We start from the raw sequence: 26,884 nt of genomic DNA, 5'->3' as shown, positions 1-26,884 counted from the left end.
CTGACAATGGCCCCTTCCCAGGACATAACTATAGCTCTGGCAAAAATTAAGAGACCACCACATTAAAAAAAACCCTGTCATGGGCAGCCCAATCTCCAGACCTGAACCATATTGAAAACCTCTGGAATGTAATAGAGGATGATGGTTAGTCACAAGCCATCAACCAAAGAAGAACTGCTTAAATTTTTGCACCAGAAGCAGTGTGAAAGACTGGTGGAAAGCATGCCAAGACGCATGAAAGCTGTGATTAAAAATCATGGTTATTCCACAAAATATTGATTTCTGAACTCTTCCTGAGTTAGAAAACTAGTATTGTTTCTAAATGATTATGAACTTGTTTTCATTGCATTATTTGTGGTCTGAAAGCACTGTTTTGTTTTTATTTTGACCATTTTTTTCTTTGTCAGAAAAAAAATACAAAATTTATTGCTTGGAAAGTCAGTCATGTTGTCAGAAGTTTATAGAATAAATGAACAATTTACATTTTACTCAAAAATATACCTATAAAGAGAAAAATCAGACAAACTGAACTGGAAGTATTTCCTCTGCTGTGTCTGCTTCATGTAGAATGTAATAATACATGGGCAGCCATTAAAATAAAAGCTGTGGTACTAACACAATGATGGCTATAATATTTGGGAAATGGGGGGTGAGTGAGGGAAGACACATCACCATAATGTCTATATGCCCGAATAGTCTGTGTGGACAGTGGAAATCCATTCAAAATGCCGTAAACTAGAACAGCCAGGCAGCATGTCTTGTCATTTTGCTATCATTAATATTTGCCATTATGTCTTGCTCTTTAGGGTTTTCTTCATTGAGAAATATCAGTTTTCACCTCTACAGGCAGGAGCCATAAACAGGTATGCCTTTACTTCACATAAATTAACATGTGCCGAGTACAAAATTGGTTTTATTTTTTATTTTTTCCTTAACCTTTTTGCTTTTTTTTTTCTTACTAACTTTTAGCGTGGTGTATATCATCTCTGCACCTCTCTCACCTGTATTTGGTTTTATGGTTGATCGAATCGGGAAGAACATTATCTGGGTGATGTGCGCTGTGGTGACAACACTTGCTGCTCATCTCATGTTGGCCTTTACATTATGGAATCCTTGGATTGCTATGGTAAGAACAGATAAAACTCCTATGTAAGATAATGCCACTTTATTAACGTTTATAGGTCTTTCACACACTCCAAGTGTGACGCTCCTTTTCCTGAAAATGATTGATTGCAGATGGCTTATATTTATTCATAAACTCTGGTCCGTTATTAACTTGCCCAGATGTTCATATTGTGATTCCGAGAGATGCCATGGTATCCCAGTTAGAGAACTACAATTCAAGTATTTTTTAGAATAAGCCTCACGATGTAACCTTCAGAGAAAATGAAAATGTAAAATTAAAAAAAAAAAAATGTATATTTTCTACATGTATTGCAATAATGTCCACTCTTAAATTCATATTTCAAGCCCTGTGATCCAAGGTAAACTATGTCCTGTCGTTTGTATGGACTTTACATCTTTAGGAACAGACCAATGGAATTGATGTACAAATAGATCTGTTACATAACTCGTGAAAACAGAGGCGGAGGAGCCTGGTAGATGGGTCCGTCTGTGTTCTGTTTTTAGAATGGAATGTCGAATTCCGAGGACCAGTAAATTGAACATTGCTTTTTTGGTTATTTTATAACAGTTTAAACAGTTTTAACCTACTTTGCAAAAAAAATTGCCGGCTGCACGGTGGATGCTATGAGCAGGTTTTCTTGAACGGGAATCTGTAACTTGATTCATGCTGCCCAAACATTAGGCTTCATGAATCGGAGCCTGTTTCATGCCGCCTACTGTTTTGGCAGCATGAATCAGGTTAGTGTTGGCAGTAGATAAGAGGTGGTTCTTGGGGTTCTCGTCCGGCGACCACAGATTACTGATGTGGCCAATGGGTCTGGTCCTGTGTATTGATTCAGATGGACTCTACTAGCAAGCTCTTTCCTGTTCATCTCCTCTGAAGCTACCCTGGATACACTCGAAGAGCACGCTGTTGGCTACCGATCCCAGCCAGCTGCAGTGCAGTAATTGCTCATAAAACCATTTTGATATAGTTCATATAGTTAAATTTGCAATTCAGCAAGATCAAAGCAAAACTTTGCAGAGCAAAAATTGTTTTCACAAGACACTTATTTTATTTAATGGCTCATTCATAAAATCTTTTCCTTCTGTTATGATCACACGGCCAAGAAGTGTAATCAGTTGTATATAAATGGCTACGGTCTGTGGAAATGAATGCACACCTCAGTAATGTTGGCTTATCATTCATTCCACAGAGTTTATTGGGGGTCTCGTATTCTCTTCTGGCCTGTGCGCTGTGGCCCATGGTTGCTTTTGTGGTCCCTGAGCATCAGCTGGGAACGGCATATGGATTGTAAGTAACTTTCCTCCCACCTATTTTTCCCTGTGGAGATTAGTAATACTTCCTAATAGTAGAAGTGTACTTAATGTGTAATAACAGTACTGCCCTAATCCTACATAAGGAACACCCTGAAAGTCTATGCTCTTCTCATTGCAGTATGCAGTCTATCCAGAACCTGGGGCTTGCCATTATTGCCATTCTTGCTGGTGTCATATTGGATTCTCGAGGATATCTGTTTCTAGAAGTTTTTTTCAGCTCCTGCATTTGTAGTAAGGATCTTATTAAATCTACTGCATAATATTTTAAAGCCTGAGAATTCAGGCTTAAGCTTGCATTACCTTTATGTCCATAGGTTTGTAATGTGTAAAAGTAACAAACTAAGGTTTACTGTTGACAGGCTGCTGTAGTGATGTCTGTGCAGCCAATCTGGTTTGATGCTGACTACATTAACTTCACCACTGAGCCCAGTGATTGACTGTAGCATTTATCTGCTGTTGGAAAGACTTGCAGATTTGTTGTTCTCTTGGTAAATAACGGGGGGTCTTGGTGTAGGGCATGAGGTGCGTCACAGCTGACAGGTTTACATAAAATTACTGAAAACATACAGGTGCTTCTCACAAAATTAGAATATCAGTTAATTATAGGGCGGCAGCACGGTGGCGCAGTGGTTAGCACAGCAGCCTTGCAGCGCTGGAGTCCTGGGTTCTAATCCCACCCAGGACAACATCTGCAAAGAGTTTGTATGTTCTCTCCGTGTTTGCGTGGGTTTCCTCCGGGTTCTCCGGTTTCCTCCCACATTTCAAAGACATACTGATAGGGAATTTGGATTGTGAGCCCCATCAGGGACAGTGATGATAATGCCTGTAAAGCGCTGCGGAATATGTTAGCGCTATATAAAAATAAAGATTATTATTATTATTATTATTTTTATAAGTTAATTTATTTCAGTTCTTCAATACAAAAAGTGAAACTCGTATAGAGTCATTACAAACAGAGTGATCTATTTCAAGTGTTTATTTCTGTTAATGTTGATGATTATGGCTTACAGCCAATGAAAACCCAAAAGTCATTATCTCAGCAAGTTAGAATAATTGACAAAAACACTTGAAAAGGCTTCCTAAGCGTTTAAAAAGGTCCCTTAATCTTGTTTCAGTAGGTTCCACAATCATGTGGTTGACTGCTGACTTGACATGTCCAGAAGGCAGTCATTGACATACTCCAAAAGGAGGTTAAGCCACAAAAGGTCATTGCTAAAGAAGCTGGCTGTTCAGAGTGCTGTATCCAAGCATATTAATGGAAAGTTGAGTGGAAGCAAAAAATGTGGTAGGAAAAAGGTGCACAAGCAACCGGGATAACTGCAGCCTTGAAAGGATTGTTAAGAAAAGGACATTCAAAAATCTGGGGGAGATTCACAAGGAGTGGACTGCTGCTGGAGTCATTGCTTCAAGAGCCACCACACACAGACGTATCCAGGATATGGTCTACAAGTGTCACATTCCTTGTGTCAAGCCACCTATGACCAATATACAACGCCAGAAGTCTTACCTGGGCCAAGGAGAAAAAGAACTGGACTGTTGCTCAGTGGTCCAAGGTGTTTTCAGATTAAAGTAAATTTTGCATTTCATTTGGAAATCAAGGTCCCAGAGTCTGGAGGAAGAGTGGAGAGGCCACAATCCAAGCTGCTGGAGGTCTAGTGTGAAGTTTCCGCAATCAGTGATGGTTTGGGGAGCCAGGTCATCTGCTGGTGTAGGTTCACTGTGTTTTATCAAGACCATAGCGTATCTACCAGAAAATTTTACAGCACTTCATGCTTCCCTCTGTCGACAAACTTTTTGGAGATGGAAATTTAATTCTCCAGCTGGACTTGGCACCTGTCCACACTGCCAAAAGTACCAATACCTGGTGTAAAAACAACAGTATCACTGTGCTTGATTGGCCAGCAGACTCGCCTGACCTTAACCCCAGGTTGCTTTCAAAGCAACCTGGGCTTCCATAACACCTCAGCATTTCCACAGGCTAATTGCCCTTCCTGCCCTGCAGCAGTGATACAGTAATACAGTAGATGCAAAAGGAGCTCCGACCAAATATTGAGTGCATTTACTGAACATACATTTCAGTAGGCCAACATTTCGGATTTCAATATTATTTTTCAAGCTGGTGTTATAAAGTATTCTAATTTACTGAGATAATGACCTTTTGCGTTTTTATTGGCTGTAAACCATAATCATCAACATTAGCAGAAATACACACTTGAATAATAAATAATAATAATAATTTTATTTATATAGCGCCAACATATTCCGCAGCGCTTTACAACTTATAGAGGGGACTTATACAGACAACAGACATTACAGCATAACAGAAATCACAGTTCAAAACAGATACCAGGAGGAATGAGGGCCCTGCTGCTCGCAAGCTTACAATCTATGAGGAAAAGGGGAGACACAAGAGGTGGATGGTAACAATTGCTTTAGTTATTTGGACCAGCCATAGTGTAAGGCTCGGGTGTTCATGTAAAGCTGCATGAACCAGTTAACTGCCTAAGTATGTAACAGTACAGACACAGAGGCTATTAACTGCATAAAGTGTATGAGAACATGATGGAGGAACGTGATTATGTTGTTGTTTTTTATTAATAGGCCACACAGGGATAATTAGGTTAATGCGTTGAGGCGGTAGGCCAATCTGAACAAATGAGTTTTTAGTGCACGCTTAAAACTGTGGGGATTGGGGATTAATTGTATTAACCTAGGTAGTGCATTCCAAAGAATCGGCGCCGCACGTGTAAAGTCTTGGAGACGGGAGTGGGAGGTTCTGATTATTGAGGATGCTAACCTGAGGTCATTAGCAGAGCGGAGGGCACGGGTAGGTTGGTAGACTGAGACCAGAGAGGAGATGTAGGGTGGTGCTGAGCCATGGAGTGCTTTGTGGATGAGGGTAGTAGTTTTGTACTGGATTCTGGATTGGATGGGTAGCCAGTGTAATGACTGGCACAAGGTAGAGGCATCGGTGTAACGGTTGGCGAGGAATATGATCCTGGCAGCAGCATTCAGGACAGATTGGAGCGGGGAGAGTCTGGTAAAAGGTAGGCCAATTAGTAGAGAGTTACAATAGTCCAGACGAGAATGAATAAGTGAGACAGTAAGAGTTTTTGCAGAGTCGAAAGTAAGAAAAGGGCGAATTCTGGAAATGTTTTTGAGATGCAGATAAGAAGAGCGAGCCAGTGATCGGATGTGGGGGGTGAATGAAAGCTCGGAATCAAGGATGACTCCAAGGCAGCGGGCATGTTGCTTTGGAGTAATGGTGGAACCGCACACAGAGATGGCAATGTCGGGCAAAGGTAGGTTTGTAGAGGGAGAGAACACGAGGAGTTCAGTTTTTGACAGGTTCAGTTTCAGATAGAGGGAGGACATGATGTTAGAGACAGCGGTAAGACAATCACTGGTGTTTTCTAAAAAGGTCGGCGTGATAACAGGAGAAGAGGTATATAATTGGGTGTCGTCAGCATAGAGATGGTACTGGAAACCAAATCTACTGATTGTTTGTCCAATAGGGGCAGTATACAAAGAGAAGAGGAGGGGGCCTAGGACTGATCCTTGAGGAACCCCAACAGTAAGGGGAAGGTGAGAGGAGGAGGAACCAGCAAAACAAACAGTGAAAGATCGGCCAGAGAGATAGGAGGAGAACCAAGAGAGAACGGTGTCCTTGAGGCCGATGGAGCGGAGCATAGTGAGGAGGAGCTGATGATCCACAGTGTCGAATGCTGCGGAGAGATCCAAGAGAATTAGCATGGAATAGTGACCATTAGATTTAGCTGTTAGTAGGTCATTAGAGACTTTAGTGAGGGCAGTTTCAGTAGAGTGTAAAGAGCGGAAACCAGATTGAAGAGGGTCGAGAAGAGAATTATCTGAGAGATAGCGGGTAAGACGGGAGTGGACCAGGCGTTCCAGGAGTTTAGAGATGAAGGGAAGATTCGAGACAGGTCTATAATTAGCGGCACAATTTTGATCGAGGGAGGGCTTTTTAAGTAGTGGATGTATGATGGCATGCTTAAATGAGGAGGGAAAAATACCGGAAGTGAGGGAAAGGTTGAATATTTTTGTTAGGTGAGAGGTGACAGCCGGGGAAAGGGACTGGAGGAGATGCGACGGAATGGGGTCGCTGGTGCAAGTGGTCGGGCGAGAAGATGCAAGGAGCCTGCTTACTTCTTCTTCTGTAACTGGTTCAAAGTCAGAGAGTGAACTAGATGCAGTGGGGGAGGGAGGACAGTGCTTGGTATGAAGAGATTGGGAAATGATTTCCTGTCGAATGTGGTCAATTTTTTCTTTGAAGTAATTGGCCAGATCGTCAGCGTGGAGATCTGTGGTTGGGGCCTGCTCTCTTGGGTTGAGTAGGGACCGGAAAGTGTCAAAGAGACGTTTAGGGTTATTGGACAGCGAGGTGATGAGGGTGTTGAAATAGGTTTGTTTGGAGAGGTAAAGGGCAGAGTTGTATGTTTTTAACATGAACTTATAATGGATGAAATCTTCGGGCAGATTAGATTTTCTCCACAGACGTTCGGCGCACCTGGAGCACCGCTGCAGGAAACGTGTTTGCAGCGTGTGCCACGGTTGTCGCCGTCTGTGCCGAGTTGTTCTATGTATAGGAGGTGCAGCTTCTTCCAGGGCACTTTGCAGGGTTTCATTGTAATGCTTCAGAGCAGAATCAGGACAAGAGATGGAGGAGATTGGGGCCAATGAAGACTGCAAGTTCTTCATAAGTTTCTGGGTGTTAATGGCCTGTATGTTTCTATAAGTGTGGAAAGTGGGGATGACCTGAGCGGGATGGCAGTTCTTGATAGAGAATGAAAGAAGGTTGTGGTCAGAGAGCGGGAGAGGGGAGTTTGTGAAATCATCCAGTGAGCAAAGCCGGGAGAAGACCAAATCAAGGGAGTTTCCATCATCATGTGTTGGAGAGTTAGTATGCTGCGAGAGGCCGAAAGAGGAGGTTAGAGATAAAAGGTGAGAAGCAGATGGGGAGAGGGGAGAAGCAATTGGGATATTGAAATCACCCATGATGAGGGTGGGGGTGTCATAAGAGAGAAAGTGTGGAAGCCAGGTGGCAAAATGATCCAGGAACTGGTGAGAGGGTCCGGGAGGACGATACACCACCGCCACTCGCATGGAGAAGGGGACGTAGAATCTGACAGCATGGACCTCAGAGGAAGGGAATACAAGTGAGGGTACTTGGGGGATAACTTGGAAGGTACATTTGGGTGAAAGGAGCAGACCAACGCCTCCACCTGCTCTGTTGTCTGATCTTGGGGTATGAGAAAAGTGTAGTCCACCAAATGAGAGAGCAGCAGCAGCGGTGGTGTCTGACTGCTGGATCCAGGTTTCAGTAAGAGCCAGGAGATTAAGAGAGTTAGAAAGGAAGAAGTCATGAATGAAGGAGAGTTTATTACACACAGAGCGAGAATTCCAAAGAGCACAATTGAAAGAGACAGAAGGCATGCATGGAATATTAATAAGGTTAGAGGGGTTTCTGGGTGTAGCAGTTGGGAGGTTTGACTGGCTATAACATGGGGGGCCGGGGTTCGGAGAGATGTCTCCAGCAACTAGGAGAAGGAGGATAGAAAGAGTGAGCAGATGGTTAAGTGATTTGTGAGAGCGTCTCTTGTGTTGGATGGTGGGACTGAATGGATCTGTACTGTTGAGCAATGTGAACAGAGCATGAGTGCTCTTGAAATAGATCACTCTGTTTTTAATGACTCCATATATGAGTTTCCCTTTTTGTTTTGAAGAGCTGAAATCCATTAACTTTTTGATCTAATTTTGTGAGAAGCACCTGTAGGTGCGCATTGTATCTCATATCTGGTGTAGGTTGCATTTTCTGGTGCACAGACTAATTAAGATGAAGCAAATTTATTTAGAGACCTCCACTTAAATATAGCTGGGGACAACTCTAGTGCACTGGTGTATTAGTTTTTTTGGTAAATTCCCCCCCCCCCATATAGTTCATTTTGACTTTTAGATACCGTAATTAAGATTGATTTGATCTGTAAGCTTTTCGTACCTGTTTTTGTGGTTTGGCAGATGATTGATAGCAGTTTGTTTTTCTTCTTATGAATTTGTCCTTTTCTTTTTCAGTGGCCATTGTAGCAGTTGTCATGTTGTATTTTGTGAATCATCTTAGAGGTAAGTAGTTCTATCTGCTGTTCTAGGTGACTGGTAAGGAGTGAAATGTCTCTACATTGGAAGTCAGTGTTTTGTTTTTGTTTTTTTGTATTCTGTTTGTATATTGAAGTCTTGTATCAAAGTGAAATTGTCCCAAGTGTCTTCTACTTGTGCATTGCCATCAGATTTAAGTTTTCAAACCTCTTTTTCCTAGGTGGTGACCTTAATCTATCGTCTTGGGAAAGGGAAAGACTGCAAAAACAAGCCGACATTGAGTGAGTATCATCAGAAAAAGCTAAAAATTCAAAAAGGAGCCTTAGTAACTCTTTCCTCCAGTACTGCCCCCTAAGCAGCTTCCTTGGCCCTTCGAATGTCTACATCAAGACAGACTTGTTTAGTGAGTGGCTGCAGTGGTCCCATGCTTTAGTTGTGATATTACTGCATCCTTGTCAACAAAGACCAGGGGAAGTTGGCAAGGGTTTGTGATGCTGATTTTGTTTTAACACTTACAAAAGTCTTTGGGATAAAAAAAATGTTAAGGATGAACACCTACTTTAAAAGAGGACCTGTCACCGGATCGAAAGTAGACAGTTTTTGCTCTTATTTTATTCGTACTGCTCCCCTGAGTGGCAGATTTGAAAGAAGTAGAAAAACATTGTTCATAGACATTGGACTTTTTATTTAGTGGTAGATTATAGTCTTCACCAAGGGGGCGTGGCTTTCAGGATTCTATGTGGTCATGTATTTAGGCTGCTCTATGTTATTACCCTGTGAACATCGCCCCCTTGGAAAAGAACAATAAATATTAGCACTAAATGGAAAAGACCCAGCACTGTGGAACCATATGGTAGAACTAAAATACTCTGGAGCAGCAAAAGTGAAATGAAAGCAAAAGCTGGTCTCTCTTGACCTGGTGAAGTAATTTTAATTTTTTTAAATCTCCAATGTGAATTTTTTTTTCTTTTTCTGGATTAAATTCTCCACGGTATAATCAAAGACTTTGCAAAGATCTGATGTATTTGGAAAGTTTAAAGGGGTATTCCTATCTCCAAACTCCTATTCCAATATGTATAGTAGGAGCAATAGCAAATACCTTCAATTGTTCTTGTCCTTCTGATTCACTGTCGCTTGCCCCATGTGCTGGTCATTGTATCCATGGTTACGACCACTCCTATAGTAAGTTAGTAGCTAGTGGTCGTGTCCGTGGATACCTGAGCTACTGCAATGTCCTGCACATGGGGTAAGCAACATCAGAACTATACTACATTTCTAATTGGAGGTAATTGCTATAAATATTATTACTGTGAAAGGGTCTAATTGTATCCTCTTGGAGTAAATTATAATCTCTCCCATTAAATGATTGTAAGCCGAGAACTAGAAAATTAAAGAATTGACCCTTTGTATAAATGAATTAACCCGATTGTAAGGTACTGAAGCAGAGTTGTATGATGGATTCGGCAGAGGTCATGGCTTTCATGCCCCATGGCTTTAACTTTTTATCATACAACAGATGAGCTTTAGTTTCTGACTTCAAACAACAAACTTTAAGTTCCAAAATGTTACAACCCTTTAATGTTTTGTGATTGTCCGTGCCATTGCTGCTAACGGCTGTAGTTTAGAGGATTGGGCCGCACCTGTTAATGCTTTCTGCAGCTTTGCGCTTTTTACCTTTCCTGCCACTGCTTACTATAAGGCATCCGTTTCCACATGATTTCCTCTGTCACTCGGTCTGGTTTGCTAAGTGCTGCGTCTGCACTGAAAATTCTCGGCAACTTCCCTTTTTATGGCTCGCTCAGATAATGCGGATTGCAGGATTTCGCCTAGTCTGCAGCAATTTATATTAAAATACATGTACATGGTGTCGTCAGTACCCATCCATATGTGACCTAAGAATCTGAGTGGAAATCGGTAATATTCAGTGATGATCTGCAGTTGATTTTCACTCCTTGTGCAGTCAGCAACTGAAAAACTCCATGTACCAGTGCTGCGCTATCTAATTCAAAGACTAATCTTTAAATATACTAGTCTCTAAAATGAAGATGGTTTTAACCCTTTCCCGACTAGGGTTCACCACTGCTCATGAGTTGTACTGTAATTCACACGATAATTTATAGCTGCTGTAGTTTTGTTTGGCGTGTGCCCCAAATTTGAGGTTTTTACCTCTTAACACATTTGGCACATCTTTCTTTCTCTAGGTGGCTACAATTTAGATAAGATCTATAGGCAATCTATAGGTTCAGCAGTTTTTTTTTCTTGTTTGATCCTTATGTTTCTAGAGAGGTAAGCAGCATAAGTGGAACTCTATCCCCCTCTATCCTTTCCTAATTTACTTGTGCGAATATACCGTGCAGCAGAAGAGTGGGTGAGCGGAGCTTAAGGGTACTGTCACACTGTGAAATTTCGATCGCTACGACGGTACGATTCGTGACGTTCTAGCGATATCGTTACGATATCGCAGTGTCTGACATGCAGCAGCAATCAGGGATCCTGCTGAGAATCGTACGTCGTAGCAGATCGTTTGGAACTTTCTTTCGTCGCTGGATCTCCCGCTGTCATCGCTGGATCGTTGTGTGTGACACCGATCCAGCGATGCGTTCGCTGGTAACCAGGGTAAACATCGGGTAACTAAGCGCAGGGCCGCGCTTAGTAACCCGATGTTTACCGTGGTTACCAGCGTAAAAGTAAAAAAAAACAAACCGTACATACTCACCATCTGATGTCTGTCAGGTCCCTTGCAGTCTGCTTCCCTCTCTGACTGTGAGCACCGGCCGGAAAGTGAGAGCAGATCACAGCGGTGACGTCAGCGCTGCGCTCTGCTCTCAGTGTATGGCCGGCACTGTCAGAGCAGGAAGCAGACTGCAAGGGACCTGACAGACATCAGATGGTGAGTATGTACGGTTTTTTTTTTTTTACTTTTACGCTGGTAACCACGGTAAACATCGGGTTACTAAGCGCGGCCCTGCGCTTAGTTACCCGATGTTTACCCTGGTTACCAGCGAACCTCGGCATCGCTCCAGCGCCGTGATTGCAAAGTGTGACCGCAGTCTACGACGCTGGAGCGATATTCATACGACGCTGCGACGTCACGAATCGTGCCGTCGCAGCGATGGAAATTTCACAGTGTGACAGTACCCTAAGGCTTACCTACACTTTAGTTGGCGGCCAAACCAATGTTCTAAGCTATTTTGCCCGACTCTCCCATACACAGGAGCACTCTGTTCTCGATTTCTTTATAAGGGTATGTTCCCACGGTCAGGAAGCGGCAGCGCTTTGGACGCAGCACATGTCCGCTCCGTCCAAAGCGCTGCCGGCTTTTGAACGCCGATGATTCCACATGTGTTCATTGAACCGTGTGGAATCACCGCGCCCAATACATTGTACAGGGACATTTATCTTGCAGAGACTGAGCGTCTGCACAAGATAAATTGACATGTTGCGGTCTCGAAAGGCGCGCCGCATGTCCGTTTACCCTGGTTAAAAGCGAACGCATCGCTGGATCGGTGTCACACACAACGATCCAGCGATGACCGCGGGAGATCCAGCGACGAAATAAAGTTCCAAACGATCTGCTACGACGTACGATTCTCAGCAGGGTCCCTGATCGCTGCTGCGTGTCAGACACAGCGATATCGTATGGATATCGCTGGAACGTCACGGATCGTACCGTCGCAGCGATCAAAGTGCCACTGTGAGACAGTACCCTAAGAGTGCTGCTGTCACTCTTCTGGGCTCTTCTGTTTTAGACCAAAAGAATCTGAAATCGGACATAGCGTATCCTTACCTCCCCAACATAATATTTTGGGGGCTTTTATCACATTAGGCTGTGGGTTATAATCAGCGGGTTCGACAGACATTCCCGTAAAGAGTATCAGTCGTTATATTACTTCATAGATCAATCACATGAAAAGAAGTAACGTATAATATATCTTATCAGAGAAATCCACCTTTTTTTTCCTCTTGGGCTCATCATTCGTTCTAAGTTCATGGGCAAAATCTGTATTTAGTGAAGACAGAGAATCCCAGAGCGGAGATGAGTTACTACAGACAATCTGGATCCATGGCAATATTTAATGAGGAAGAAGTTTTAAAGGACGTTTGCCAGAACTCTGGAACGATTTGCACCAAATCAAGTCTTTACACCATATTATTTATTTATTTTCAAAAGACCTCTTTCTGCACCTTGTCTGTCAAGGTGGTGAGGCTGCAAATGAACGTAGCTTGGCACAAACAAAATCCGCTAATGCCTGGCACAGTGTAAACCAGCTATAATAAGTAGTGCAGACTTAGACTTTCTAAAGATGCCTCAGATTTATCATTCCACATGAGTCACTGATAAATCTGAAGTATTTTAGGAAAATTAATGTTGTGGTTTTTTTTTTTTTAAATTGGGTGATATTGTTCCAAATATACCTGTATATTGTTCTAGAAATTAAAAAGACACAGGTCTGGTATGACTGGCCAGGAAAGAATGCACTTGATGGACCAATCACTAGATTAGTTATAAGCCGCAATGTAACAACCAGTCCTTTCATAAATTCTGTTATAGCAGACCTTGGCATAGTGCGGCCTGTGGGCCTTTTGCTTCCCTTTGCTTGTCTCTGTGCGGCACGGGGACCAGAATAGCCAAATGGTTGGAAACCGTGGCTTTCTGCACCTCGTGGCTGTCCTCTGTCTAGCATCTCCATTTCATTAGTTTCTTCATCTTCTGGATGCAGATACCAATGAATAAACTGATGGAGCAAGGAGCCATTAGCTCCCTCTTCCTCCATTAGGCTGTGCGTCTGAAAGCCCATCAGGTGTGATGACCTCACTACATCGTGAGTGTAGAGTGGAGCCTCGATACAGTGCCGACCGAAGTATGGGGGGAGCGGGGATAGGTGAGTAGGTTTTTTTTGTTTTCTTTTTTAAATTGTCAGTACTTGTAGGAAAGTGTGGAGACCTTACTGTGTTTGGGGCCATCATCATGTTGGAACCTGTTGACCAAGGTACACGGGCTGAACAACCGGAGCAGTGTGATTTTCTGTTTCTAAACATTATTAATTATACCTGCTGCTAAGAGGACACAATAGAATAAGTCCTATCGAACATGCAGTAGCAACGGGTAACTATGTACGTAATTCTGTTCAATATTAAGTGATATAAAACATTAAGTTTGGCATGTTGGTTCGGCCCTCCACAACAGTCAAATGCTCTCATGTGGCCCAATGAGAAAATGAACTGCCCACCCTGGTGTTATATTGTCTGCCATTACTACCACTTGTGGTAGGGCTCTAGCAGTAAAGAACCCTTATCTTTTTGCCTGCCAAAATTGCCTTTCTTCCACATGTAAAGAATATCCCATGGTCCTTTTGGGAGGAATAAATCATCCCGTTTGTGTGGACCATTTTCATTTCAAACCCCTCACAATCAGAGACCTTGACCATCACTTGAACTGATCAGTTGCTCAGTGGTAATTTTTCTAAGAAGCTTAGACGATTAATGGTGTATATGAAGTCTATGCAGGGAGCCTGGTTGAGTTACATGGCATGGTATAGGCCCTTCATACCGCCGTGCTCTAGAACCCCTTCTGATCAGCTGTATAAAGGAGCGCTCCGGTATGTGCAGCGTCCCCTCTGTTTGCCAAACACCGCTCAGGACAGTGGGATTCTGTTCCATCAGACTGTGTTGCTCTGAATTACATACTGTACATAGCTGTAAGCTTGGTAGGGGACAAGGAACGAGTATTTTCACCCAATAGTACCAAATTAAAATATAACTTTTAATATAATATTTTAAAAATTGACATAAATATTTGTCTCCATATTCCCATTATCCCATATGATATAGGTCAGTTCAAACTTTTGAAAATTTGAAGGAAGGGGGGAAAAAAAATTCCACCCTATTAAATCACTATAGATTCCCTTCCTAACAGTGGAGGTTGGCACCCTCAACCTGCGCAATGGCGCCCCCGCTCAGCAACGGCTCTCCCTCCTTTCCCTGAATGGCCCTAATAAGACAGAGTGCAAAAAGAACACTACTGTACCATGTGTAATAAGATTAACCTAATATCTTATCTCTGATATACCATATGGCATGTGCAATAGATCAGAGAGGGAGATTAATTGACAGACACCAATATCATATATAGAAAGTTTTACATAGGCAGATATATACTGCACATATTCCCAGATGTAGGGTATATCAAAGTGGCGCAAATAATATTCTAAATTCAAGTTGTATTTTAATAGATGTACCACATATCACACTATACTTTGGGTATATTCTCTGTTATACTGAGAATGTCCTTTGTTGCCTATATTAACCAGAGCTCAGATTAATTAACTGTAGCAAAGTAGAAGCTGAGCTGTGATTGGTTGCTTATTGGCAGCCTGATTAATCCCCAGCCTACAGGAAGCCCACCCCCCTGGCAGTATATATTAGCTCACACATACACATAATAGACAGGTCATGTGACTGGCAGCTGCTGTATTTCCTATATGGTACATTTGTTGCTCTTGTAGTTTGTCGGCTTATTTATCAGATTTTTATTTTTGAAGAATAATACCAGACTTGTGTGTGTTTTAGGGCGAGTTTCATGTGTGTTGTTCAGTTGTGTGTGTTGAGTTGCGTGTGGCGACATGCATGTAGCGACTTTTGTGAGATGAGTTTTATGTGGCGACATGCGTGTAGCAACTTTTTGTGTCGAGTTGCATGTGACAGGTTAGTGCAGCAAGTTTTGTGCATGGCGAGTTTTCCATGAGGTGAGTTTTGCACTTGTGCCGAGTTTTGCGTGAGCCTAGTTTTGCATGTGGCGAATTTTGCGCATGGCGAGTTTTGAGTGGCGACTTTTGTGTTTTGAGTTTTATGTGGCGAGGTTGGTGTATGTGTGGTGAAATGTGTGCTGAGGGTGGTATATGTGTTCAAGCACATGGTAGTGTGTGGCGCATTTTGTGTGTGTGTTCATATCCCCGTGTGTGGTGAGTATCCCATGTCGGGGCCCCACCTTGGCAACTGTACGGTATATACTCTTTGGCGCCATTTCTCTCATTAAGTCCCCCTTGTTCACATCTGGCAGCTGTCAATTTGCCTCCAACACCACACACACACACACACACACACACACACACACACACACACACACACACACACACACACACACACACACACACACACACACACGCGCGCGCCTTTATGTATTAGATTGGTGTCTGTCAATTAATCTCCCTCTCTGATATATTGCACGTGCCATATGGTATATCAGAGATAAGATATTAGGTTCAACTTATTACATATGGTACAGTAGTGTTCTTTTTGCACTCTGTCTTATTAGGGCCATTCAGGGAAAGGAGGGAGAGCCGTTGGTGAGCGGGGACGCCATTGCGCAGGTTGAGGGTGCCAACCTCTGCTGTTAAGAAGGGATTCTATAGTGATTTAATAGGGTGGAATTTTTTTGCCCCTTCCTTCAAATTGTTTGAACAGACCCATATCATATGGGATAATGGGAATATAGAGAAAAATATTTGTCAATTTTTATACTATTATATTAAGTTACATTTTAATTTGGTACTATTCTATGAAAATGTTATTTTTGGTACCAATCTATTGGATTTACGGTGAACGACAAGGAACGAGTGCCTCTGCCTAAGCTGATCAGTGGGGTGCTGCGAGTCCAGCTCTCACCAGTCCTGTTTTAGTTCTGACCCAAGTAAAGAGCGCTGCTACCCCAACTTTTATTGGTGATGTCCTCGAAAGGGACGTACCGTCAGGTTTGCTTCATTAGCTAGGCCAGCCCTCCTCTCTGTTTGCATTGACTCTGGAGGCTTGCTTGGCTAATGATCGGAGACTGACACAGAGGATACAAAGTGCTTTGCTGGTGTTTGAATGAAATGTGAAAATAAAATGCTAGAGAAATGTGATGATGAAGCATTTCAGTAACTGATGGGAGATTTTTGGTCTCAAATGCTCGAGCTCTGTTGTTCACTTGCCTGCCACAGGAGGGTGCTGTTGTAATGTTAAATAATGAGACTTTTTTCTGTCTTTTGAGCTTGTCTTTCTCCTTCTGTTTTTTTTTTTTTTTTTTAACTTGTGTATGAATCAAAATATTTTAGAAGTTAAGGTACCTTCACACGAAACGACATCGCTAGCGATCCGTGACGTTGCAGCGTCCTCGCTAGCGATATCGTTTCGTTTGACACGCAGCAGCGATCAGGATCCTGCTGTGATGTCGCTGGTCGCTGAATAAAGTCCAGAACTTTATTTGGTCGTCCGATCGATGTGTATCGTTGTGTTTGAAAGCAAAAGCAACGATACCAGCGATGTTTTACACTGGTAACCAGGGTAAACATCGGGTTACCAAGCGCAGGGCCGCGCTTAGTAACCCGATGTTTACCCTGGTTACCAGCGTAAAAGTAAAAAAAACAAACCGCACATACTTACATGCGTCCCCCAGCGTCTGCTTCCTGACACTTACTGAGCGCCGGCCCTAAAGTGAAAGTGAAAGCACAGCGGTGACGTCACCGCTCTGCTGTTAGGGCCGGAGCTCAGTCAGTGTCAGGAAGCAGACGCTGGGGGACGCATGTAAGTATGTGCGGTTTGTTTTTTTTACTTTTACGCTGGTAACCAGGGTAAACATCGGGTTACTAAGCGCGGCCCTGCGCTTAGCAACCCGATGTTTACCCTGGTTACCCGGGGACCTCGGCATCGTTGGTCGCTGGAGAGCGGTCTGTGTGACAGCTCTCCAGCGATCAAACAGCGACGCTGCAGCGATCGGCATCGTTGTCGCTATCGCTGCAGCGTCGCTTCGTGTGAAGGTACCTTTACTGTCTTGTGTTTTATAAATTTGTGTCCTTTTAAGTTGTCACTGAGCTTTTCCTTCGGAGTGTGCTGGTCATCACTACCATAGAAGGCTTCTTAATCTGTGCTGTGCATTTTTTTTGCTTGGCTTGCTTGTTTCTTCTCCCGCTCGTGTTCTTTGACTACTGGGTGCAACTTCCCTAATCTTTGACAATAGCAGTAATACTCAAGTGTGATTGCTATTTTCAGTTTTGGTGGTAGCGGGTAGCACAAAAGCGACATTTTCTTAGTTTCTGTGCTTTTCTCCACAACAGCTTAAAGGGTAGTATGCCTTGGACAACCCTTCTAGATTGTGGGTGCTCCAGTGACCATACGGTTATAGAAGACCTATTATCAAATCTGTTGGTTTTCCTGTTGTGTAAATTTGGAGATTTTTAGAAGGTCCCATGACATGGACGATAATAAGTGCATGCCACTAACTTTACTGGTATCTGCAGGGGATTGCCTACATTATGCCTTTGGTTCTGTAATCTAGCATTGACATTTATACTGATTTTAATGTAACTTTATAATAATCTTTTGCAGAAAAGAAACTGAATAGCAAAATATCACCTTCCTGTTCGCTGAAAGCGGTCAGCAAGCTGTCACCTCGAAGAGCCTTGGTGTCTTCTGAGCTTGCTGCAGACATTACTCGAGTTGTATAAACTAACCACCTCCTTGTATGCCAGTACTAATGAAGGAATCCTTGTTCTAGGCCTTAATGGTCGTCATTGCACACACTGGCTAAATGGCATCGATTGCATTTGGTACTCCATGTGGTCTGTTCTTGCAGCTTGCTTTTAATTTTGTTTTGGCCTGATGCACTTAACATGGGTCACTTTATGTTCTAAAGGCTCTTATTTCTCTTTTTTAGCACTTTATGCCTTAGCGCAACGTACTGCAGAAATGCGGCATATTTACTGCTTGTTTTACAAATGTATTTTATTTTTATTTAGTGCTTTGCTGCAGTGAGTGATATTGTAAAATTTAATCCACTCCAGTACTGCAAAATGCAGCAGATTTTCCAGCTGTAGATATATGCATTAAACAGCAGCTCTCAATATCTTCCTGCACTTTAGGATGTTTTATGAAACAAATAAACAGCAATTACTGGGGAATCTGTCATGTAAAAACAAAAAATAATGTTGATCTGCGAACATGTGGTTAATCTTTAGGTTAATAGCATTCTAAAGCTGCCCAGCCACTGCACTGAGACCACAGCTGCTGGAAGGAAATGAACTTTATTCCTCCCGGCAGCCTCAGGCTTTCAGTCATAGAGGTGCGGCCCCATCCCACCTCCCGCACTGACTGCCAGGTAGCTCTACATTGATACCCAGTCGTGCCTCCATAGTTCCTACTGGCCGCCAGGCTTTAAGTGCATAATCCAAGCAGGTTAGTAACTCTATCAACTTGCTGATTAACCCCAAATTTGTTTTACATGACAGGTTCCCTTTTAATCATACAGTTACAGCTACTAGGCCATGACGATATATATATATATATATATATATATATATATATATAGTATGTTTTGCTCAAAAGTTTAAAGTTTACATACCCCGGCAGAATTTTTTAATAACACCAAAACTTCTCCGCTCTTGGTTTGGTTAGTGATTGGGTGAAGCCATTTATTGTCAAACTACTGTGTTTTCTCTTTTTAAATCATAATGACAACCCAAAACATCCAAATGACCCTGATCAAAAGTTCACATACCCCATTAATACCGTGTATTGCCCCCTCGAACATCAGTGACAGCTTGAAGTCTTTGAAGTGGTTGTGGATGAGTTTCTTTATTTTCTCAGATGGTAAAGCTGCCCACTGTTCTTGGCAAAAAGCCTCCAGTTCCTGTAAATTCCTGGGCTGTCTAGCATGAGCTGCGTGCTTGAGATCTCCCCAGAGTGGCTCAATGATATTGAGGTCAGGATACTGGGATAGCCACTCCAGAACCTTCACTTTGTTCTGCTGTAGCCAATGACAGGTTGACTTCGCCTTGTGTTTTGGATCGTTGTCATGTTGGAACGTCCAAGTACGTCCCATGCACAGCTTCCGGGCTGATGAGTGCAAATTTGCCTCCAGTATTTGCTAATAACGTGCAGCTTTCATCTTTCCTTCAACTTTGACCAAGTTTCATGTTCCTATGTAGCTCATACATCCCCCAAAACATCAGTGATCCACCGCCGTGCTTTACAGTAGGAATGGTGTTCCTTTAATCATAGGCCTTGTTAACCGCTCTCCAATTGTAACGTTTATGGTTGAGGCCAAAAAGTTCGATTTTGGTCTCATCATTCCAAATTACCTTGCTCCAGAAGTTTTGAGGTTTGTCTCTGTGCTGTTTTGCTTATTGTAGGCTATATACTTTGTGGCATTTGCTCAGTAATGGCTTTCTTCTGGCGACTCGACCATGCAGCCCATTTTTCTTCAAGTGCCTCCTTATTGTGCATCTTGAAACAGCCACACCACTAGTTTTTATAGAGTCCGGTATTTCAGCTGATGTTATTTGTGGGTTTTTCTTTGCATCCCGAACAGTTTTCCTGGCAGTTTTGCTGGTCTTCCTGACTGGTTTTGTTTTTACAGAGCCCCCAATTTTCCTTTTGTTAATCACAGTTTGAACATTGCTGACTGGCATTATCAATTTCTTGGATATCCTTTTGTATCCCTTTGCTGTTTTATACAGTTCAACTACCTTTTCCCGTAGATCTGTTGACCATTCTTTTGCTTTCCCCATGACTCACAATCCAGAAACATCAGTTACTGGATGAAAGATGCAAGAGTCTGTCTGGATCCCAGAAACTCACTCAGTTTTTATGCGCACACACACTGATTACAAGCAGACGGGTCACAGGTGAGGATGGTACCTTTAGTAGCCAGTCTCTGGAAAAAGGCCAGGAAAGCAAAAATTTTGTTGAGGTATGAAAACTTTTGAGCACAACTGTATATATTTATAAGAGAGTGTAGTGTCTGCTTGCTTGCTCAATTCTAAATGTTGTAGGCCAAAAAATGGGCAATCGTAACCAGAGATTAGTGGATTTCCCCATTCCCCTATCCAATTTTTTTTTTTTTTGTCTGTCTCTTGCCAAAATACACGTCGGGCTTGATATTTTTTTCCTTAAAAGCATATGCACTGTTCGCACTCTTTTCTGCACTTTCTTTATTTTGGCTACCAGCAATGGCTATCTGTTTAAAATCCAAACTCTAGATGCCTTGTATGAAAGTACTGGTATATATTGGGGAATTGCATAAACAGCATCACCTTTTATATGTTACCAGCCTGGAAGCCATCTGATGGGGGAAGGTAGAGTCTGCAAGGACCCTATCCATGCCGTTTCCCTGCTTCATTATCAGATTCCGCTTTCTTTAAGGATTTGCTTATAATGTAATACGAGGCTTGTAACTATAGAGTACTTTATACCGCCTCTTCTGTATGAACTCAAGTGAGGCTGCTGCTTTGGCGTTTACCATTCTTTTTCTGGTGGTTTTGTCCTTTGTTACATTTTCTATGAAACTTTTTTGCCTTTCCTGTAGGTAGCTGCTTCCGCTATTACAGCACACATAATGATTGGCTGTGTGATCTTGTTGTCACGCTGTAATGGAGCATGCAGTTGCCTTTTCACATTTGGCAATTCAAGGTTCTCTAGTCCATGCCTCTCGCCATGCTTGTACTGTGTTACCATTTTTGCTTGTTTGCTATGATTTAAATGGTTTTTTTTTTTTCAATGGAACTGCACCATGCTTGGCTAAGATTGCACTATGTGGCTCCAAGAGCTCTGTAGTAAATGACATAAAGTAATGAGAACATAGACTCACCTGATAAACGCCCTCCTGCTGCTCCAGCACCGCCTGGTGCTCCCCTGTGCTCCCGTTCACCCCTCTGCAGCATTGACATTCCCTTCTATCCATGTAACCGCTGCAGCCAATCACTGGCCTTAGTGGTGATGTGGCCCTAAGGGGCATTATTCCTGCAGGAGGTAAGCAAATGCTGACTGTACCAAAGGGGGGGAACACTGGAGCTAAGGTGCTGAAGTAGCAGATTTCAGGCGAGTATAGGTTCTCTTTGATGATTTTTTTTTTTGCAGTTTCCTTTTGTAGGCAATTGTCTTCAAAGCTTGGAAAATCTTTTTAAAGGTTTATTCTCATCCTCCTGAATGGTTATATTTGCAAATTACTTATTTAAAGACCCTCTTCATTCTTAAGAATAAAGGGCTTTTTAATGGTTCAGCTCGCTGCTCATTGCCTAGGTTACAGGCTACCTCTGCTGTGTCGGCAGTGGCCCGCCTCCTTGGCAGGGAGCACAGTGTTGTTCTGAAGCCAGTGCCATTGTGCTCCTCCCAAGGCTTGCAGCATCGGAAAGTGCACATTTTGGGTGCGATGCTGCTGTAAATCAAGCAGGAGCACAGCTGTAGACTTGGAAGCTGGGAGTTAGGGCACCAGTGAGCTCCTGAAGAAGTTGAGAAAATCCCTTTAAAGGTTATTCTCCACTTTATGAGGTACTTAACAGAACATACAGTAATTAATATGATGTCACCACTTGGCAGCAGGGGTCATCCAAAAATGAATATTAGGCATGATGTAGTAACACCATTGTATTTTGTTTTTATTGTAGTGTTGCTGTTTTAAGCAATTTTCTAGTCTTGCACTTTAGTAGTACCTGAGTGGCAGCGGTATTTATTATGCTTGAAGGGTTGCTCTACTTTTATGTTGATAACATAGCCATGGAATAAATGGCGCTATAGCAATAAATAATAATAATAATAAGATGGGCCATCAATATTAGATCGGTGGGGGTCCGACTCACGGCACGCTCTGTGATCAGCTGCTTTCTTTGTGGGCTGCAGCTGGATGTTAAGGCCCCGTCACACATAGCGATTTACCAACGATCACGACCAGCGATACGACCTGGCCGTGATCGTTGGTAAGTCGCTGTGTGGTCGCTGGGGAGCTGTCACACAGACGGCTCTCTCCAGCGACCAACGATCAGGGGAACGACTTCGGCATCGTTGAAACTGTCTTCAACGATGCCGAACTCCCCCTGCAGCACCCGGGTAACCAGGGTAAACATCGGGTTACTAAGCGCAGGGCCGCGCTTAGTAACCCGATGTTTACCCTGGTTACCAGAAAAAACAAACAGTACATACTCACCATCTGATGTCCGTCAGGTCCCTTGCCGTCCGCTTCCTGCTCTGACTGAGTGCCGCCGTACAGTGAGAGCAGAGCGCAGCGGTGACGTCACTGCTGTGCTCTCACTGTACGGCCGGGAGTCAGTCAGAGCAGGAAGCAGACGGCAAGGGACCTGACTGACATCAGATGGTGAGTATGTACTGTTTGTTTTTTTTGGTAACCAGGGTAAACATCGGGTTACTAAGCGCGGCCCTGCGCTTAGTAACCCGATGTTTACCCTGGTTACCAGTGAAGACATCGCTGGATCGGTGTCACACACACCGATTCAGCGATGTCAGCGGGACCTCAACGACCAAAAAAAGGTCCAGGCCATTCCGACACGACCAGCGATCTCACAGCAGGGGCCTGATCGCTGGTACGTGTCACACATAGCGAGATCGCTACTGAGGTCGCTGTTGCGTCACAAAACTTGTGACTCAGCAGCGATCTCGCTAGCGATCTCGCTATGTGTGACGGCGCCTTTAGTTGTCGGAGCTATGCTGTTCATCTTCTCAACCGCTGTGTAGTGGTGGCTGCCGGGTCCTGCATGCCTGTCCCTATGCTAATAAGAGCAATCTGCAGTTCCCAGCCATGGCCATTATACAGATGATGGAGCTGTTCAGCTCTGCAACTGCTAACCTCTGTCTGCTGTTAGCGCCGAGAACAGCTGATTGTTGGGGGGTGTCAGTTGTCGGACCCCCACTGCTCTTATATTGATGACCTAGTCTTAGGACAGGTCATCAGTTTAAGGCTATGTGCACACGTTGCAGATTTGACTGTGGAATTTTCTGTGCAGATTCGCAATTTCTTGGCAGAAAACGCAGGTTAGAATCTGCACCTTTTTTTGGTATGTGCACACGTTGCAGATTTTTGTGCGGATTTCTTCCTTTTTTTTACCCCTGCGGATTTCTATAATGGAATGGGTGCAGTAACGCAGCAGTTCTGCACAAAGAATTGACATGGTCCTTTTTTGAATCTGCTGCATTTTCCGTGCAGATTTTTCTGCACCATTAGCACAGCATTTTTTTTTTGCCATTGATTTACATTGTACTGTAAATCACTTGCAGATCTGCAGCGTTTGTACTAAATCACTTGCAGATCTGCAGCGTTTCTGCAGGAAAAAAAAAAAAAAGCTGCAGATCTGCAGGAAATCTGCAACGTGTGCACATAGCCTAAAAGTAGTGGAGCAGCCCCAATAGCTGGTACTCGAGCAGTTTTTTTTTTTTTTTTTTTTTTTTTTTTTTTAAACATGGTCATCTTCAGAAACGTAATTTGTATTAACCTGGTGTTCTCACAGGCGTTACTCAGGGAATGTGTCTGTTCTAATATGCGGAGCCCTCCGAGCATTCCATTACCGGAACTGTATGCTTTACTTGTTATGTATTTATCATGTTGTGTTTTTTTACTAAGAAGCAAATATTTTCCACAATGAAAATGTGATTTCTTTAAAAAATTTATTCCAAGTTTAAAATAAAATTCTTGTTAAAAAACAAACAAACATGGTTTCTATTGTCGTCATTGCATGAAATGGAGCCATTACATCGGTGTATTGTTTCTCTTTGTAACATCTGGTCCTGGTTTATGCTTTGCGCTATAGAAGTGCAACCCGAATGTGAGCAGAGCCCAGCTTCTCAGCAGTACCTTCCTTTGACCTTGATCAGGTTCCTGTTTTTGGTTTGTTCTGTACATATGGCCGAAAAACTTTATATAACGTATTTAACCTTTTTCGTAGTGTTGTGTTTTTTTGTTGTTGTTTTTTTGGTGATGTGCCCAAATGTTAGATCACACACACCAGACAGCAGAATTATACTCTAATTATTTTTGCAAAACTGCTTGCTATATTACTACATGTATCCTATTAGGCCAACCATTTACCATACCTTTATTCATATGATTTATAGGGCTGAAAAGGCACGAATACGAAGGCAAAATTCAGAAAGTAGGTTTCGTCCTCTTAGTGCTTTTGCTTTAAGGGTTAGATATCTCTCCAAGTTGGGCGCACAGGTACGTGTCATAATCACCATTGGTAACAAATGTGTGTTGTTTTTTTCTGTAATGAACAATTGAATAATGCTTCTAAATATGTAAATGTTTAGACTGGCATCTTTTCTATCCCTAAATTCTATTCACTGTTCAATAACCATGGGTATCTGGAATATTTAATTGGCACCTGTTAGGTTTCATTGATGGGGGTGGGGGGCTAAACAGATCTCTGTTTTTAGGAAAATTAGTGTTGCATGATATTATTGTAGTTCTTTGAGTAGTTAGTTGGTAATGTTATATTGTATATTTACTGGTGATGAGTGAACGTTCTCGTGTGCTAACCGTGTCTTCGGCCTGATCGAAAAATATGTTCGAGTCCCTGCGGCTGCATGTCTCACGGCTGTTCAACAGCCACAACACATGTGGCGACTGCCTGTTTGTTAGACAATCCCTGCATGTGTTGGAGCTGTCAAACAGCCACGAGACATGCAGCCTCACGGACTGGAACTTTTTTTTTGAGCACGCCAAAGACCCTCGGTTAGCACATCAGCGTGCTCTGAAAAAGCCTCATTCGAATATGTTCGTTCATCACCAGTATTTACTAAACCACTTGACAATTTCCATATATAATTTACAATATAAAACCAATAGTGGTTACCGCTTAGAAACTACTTGGAAAACATCATGTTGTCTTCACCCAAAAAGATGAATTTGCGTTTGGAGCGTCTATAAAATCTCCTGCATTCCGTGTGGCTGCTACTCAGAATGTGAATGATTCCTAACCAGATTTTCCCCTTATTTTGTTATTTCTTTGTTTCCCCCCAGCTGCCGGAGCATTACTGCAGCCACTTGTCATCTCTGGCCCACAGAAGTGTCCTAAAGTAACGTCAGAAATATTTTACCAAGAAGTTATAGTCTTTCAGTATGCCAAAGGGTTAATGACGCTGCTTTTAGTTTAGACGGGGGGGGGGGGTGTACATTAATATTTTTGTGTATCAAAGACTTCAGTCTATGCAAATTGGGCAACATTGATATGCACCTATTATTTTTTTTTTTTTTTTTTTTTTTTTCATATATATATAAATGGTGCTCATACTCTGGAAAGTGTGTCTAGCTGGTAAGCCAGGGTAATCTGAAGAATGACTTATGCTCCAATCTTCTGAGAAGCAATATAGAGACTTTTGCGTTGACATTGGTAAATGGTGAAGTAATATAGGGATCATCTGTACTTTGTGAAGGCTGCTATAATTAATGCTGTGACACGAAGGTTCGTAATACGTTGATGAATTTCTAGTAGGTGGACTGTTTACAATGGATGGGTTTCCTTACGACGATGGATCCACTGGTGTCCCTGCACAGCTATTCTGTAGGAGTCCTGCTAGGCCCTGTTCACTGTTTTCGGAACCCCTCCCCTATAAAAACCTGACTCAAAACAACCACCGATGGGGGCCATGAATTTCATTTATTCAGATGGACACAAACTTATTCTGCTACGGACACGTTCACAGTGAAAAAGAAAAACTTTGGAATGACCCGGAAAGGGGTCAAATTAAGTCTGTGGCCTCTTCGGCAGTTCATCTGAATCTCGTTAGGTAGACAGAACCCTGGATACACTGCAGGAACACAATATGTTGACAAGATCATCTGTTTAAAGAGCGTGCCGCATCAGACTAAGGCAGTAAATATAAACCTAGCACTCAGCCTAAATGCGTTGAAAAATAATTTATTGCAGTACACGGAAAACGTTTTGGCCCAAACAGTTGCGTGCTGTACTGAACATGTAGGGTACGTGACTCTCTGAGAGACCGGATGTGCTTTGCGATATAGCCTGTAGCGAGTAGCAAGGAAAGCTGGAATAAGCACGTAGGTTCCGTGTACTTCAATAAATTCTTTTTCACCGCATTTAAGCTGAGTGCTAGGTTTATATTTACTGCACTTTTGGTTTGGGAATCTAACCTTAGCACCACCCCATAGCTGTGCTCACAGTGTCTCTTTACACATCAGACTAAGGGGCATGATTAAACATGGCCACTGATTCTAGTCCTCTTGTCTAACAATGCTGTTTGTCTGAGTTCAGAATAAGCATTTGATTCCTTTTTAAGTCATATGCTATTTGTGCTGCTCTGAGTGTTGTTTTTTTTTGTGTTTTTTTTTTTTTTTTTTTTTTTTGCCTCTCCTTGTGGTTGATGAAACGTCATTGTACTATTGAATAATATACTTTAAAAGGGTTGTCCATCGTCATACTAAATTGGTCCATAGGTAGGTAATGCTTTAAAATGATAAGCTAACCATTACTTCCCACTCCAGTGCCTCAGGGCTGCATCTGGTCTTCAACTTGTAGCGACTGCAGGCAATCATTAGTTTCAGCGGTCT

At 42.7% G+C, this 26,884-nt stretch overlaps 1 protein-coding gene across 2 annotated transcripts in view; it reads left to right on the top strand.

The window, feature by feature from the left end:
* Window positions 1-26,021, top strand: part of MFSD1 (major facilitator superfamily domain containing 1) — a 61,474-nt gene extending 35,453 nt beyond the window's left edge. Inside the window, exons 10-17 of one of the 2 annotated variants that reach the window (XM_077290665.1) lie at window positions 807-863; window positions 970-1,126; window positions 2,322-2,419; window positions 2,564-2,676; window positions 8,536-8,583; window positions 8,777-8,837; window positions 24,430-24,532; window positions 25,337-26,021. In XM_077290665.1, coding sequence (XP_077146780.1) covers window positions 807-863; window positions 970-1,126; window positions 2,322-2,419; window positions 2,564-2,676; window positions 8,536-8,583; window positions 8,777-8,837; window positions 24,430-24,532; window positions 25,337-25,396 — 697 coding nt within the window. In that variant the 3' untranslated portion in view covers window positions 25,397-26,021. Of the gene's footprint in view, window positions 1-806; window positions 864-969; window positions 1,127-2,321; window positions 2,420-2,563; window positions 2,677-8,535; window positions 8,584-8,776; window positions 8,838-17,919; window positions 18,080-24,429; window positions 24,533-25,336 lie in introns of those variants that run through there. The other variant, XM_077290666.1, reaches the window with a different exon arrangement.
* The last annotated feature ends 863 nt before the right edge of the window (window positions 26,022-26,884 follow it).

Source organism: Ranitomeya variabilis, chromosome 2 (assembly GCF_051348905.1).
Source record: "Ranitomeya variabilis isolate aRanVar5 chromosome 2, aRanVar5.hap1, whole genome shotgun sequence".
NCBI lineage: Eukaryota > Metazoa > Chordata > Amphibia > Anura > Dendrobatidae > Ranitomeya > Ranitomeya variabilis.
This window is presented reverse-complemented; position numbering and strand designations above follow the sequence as displayed.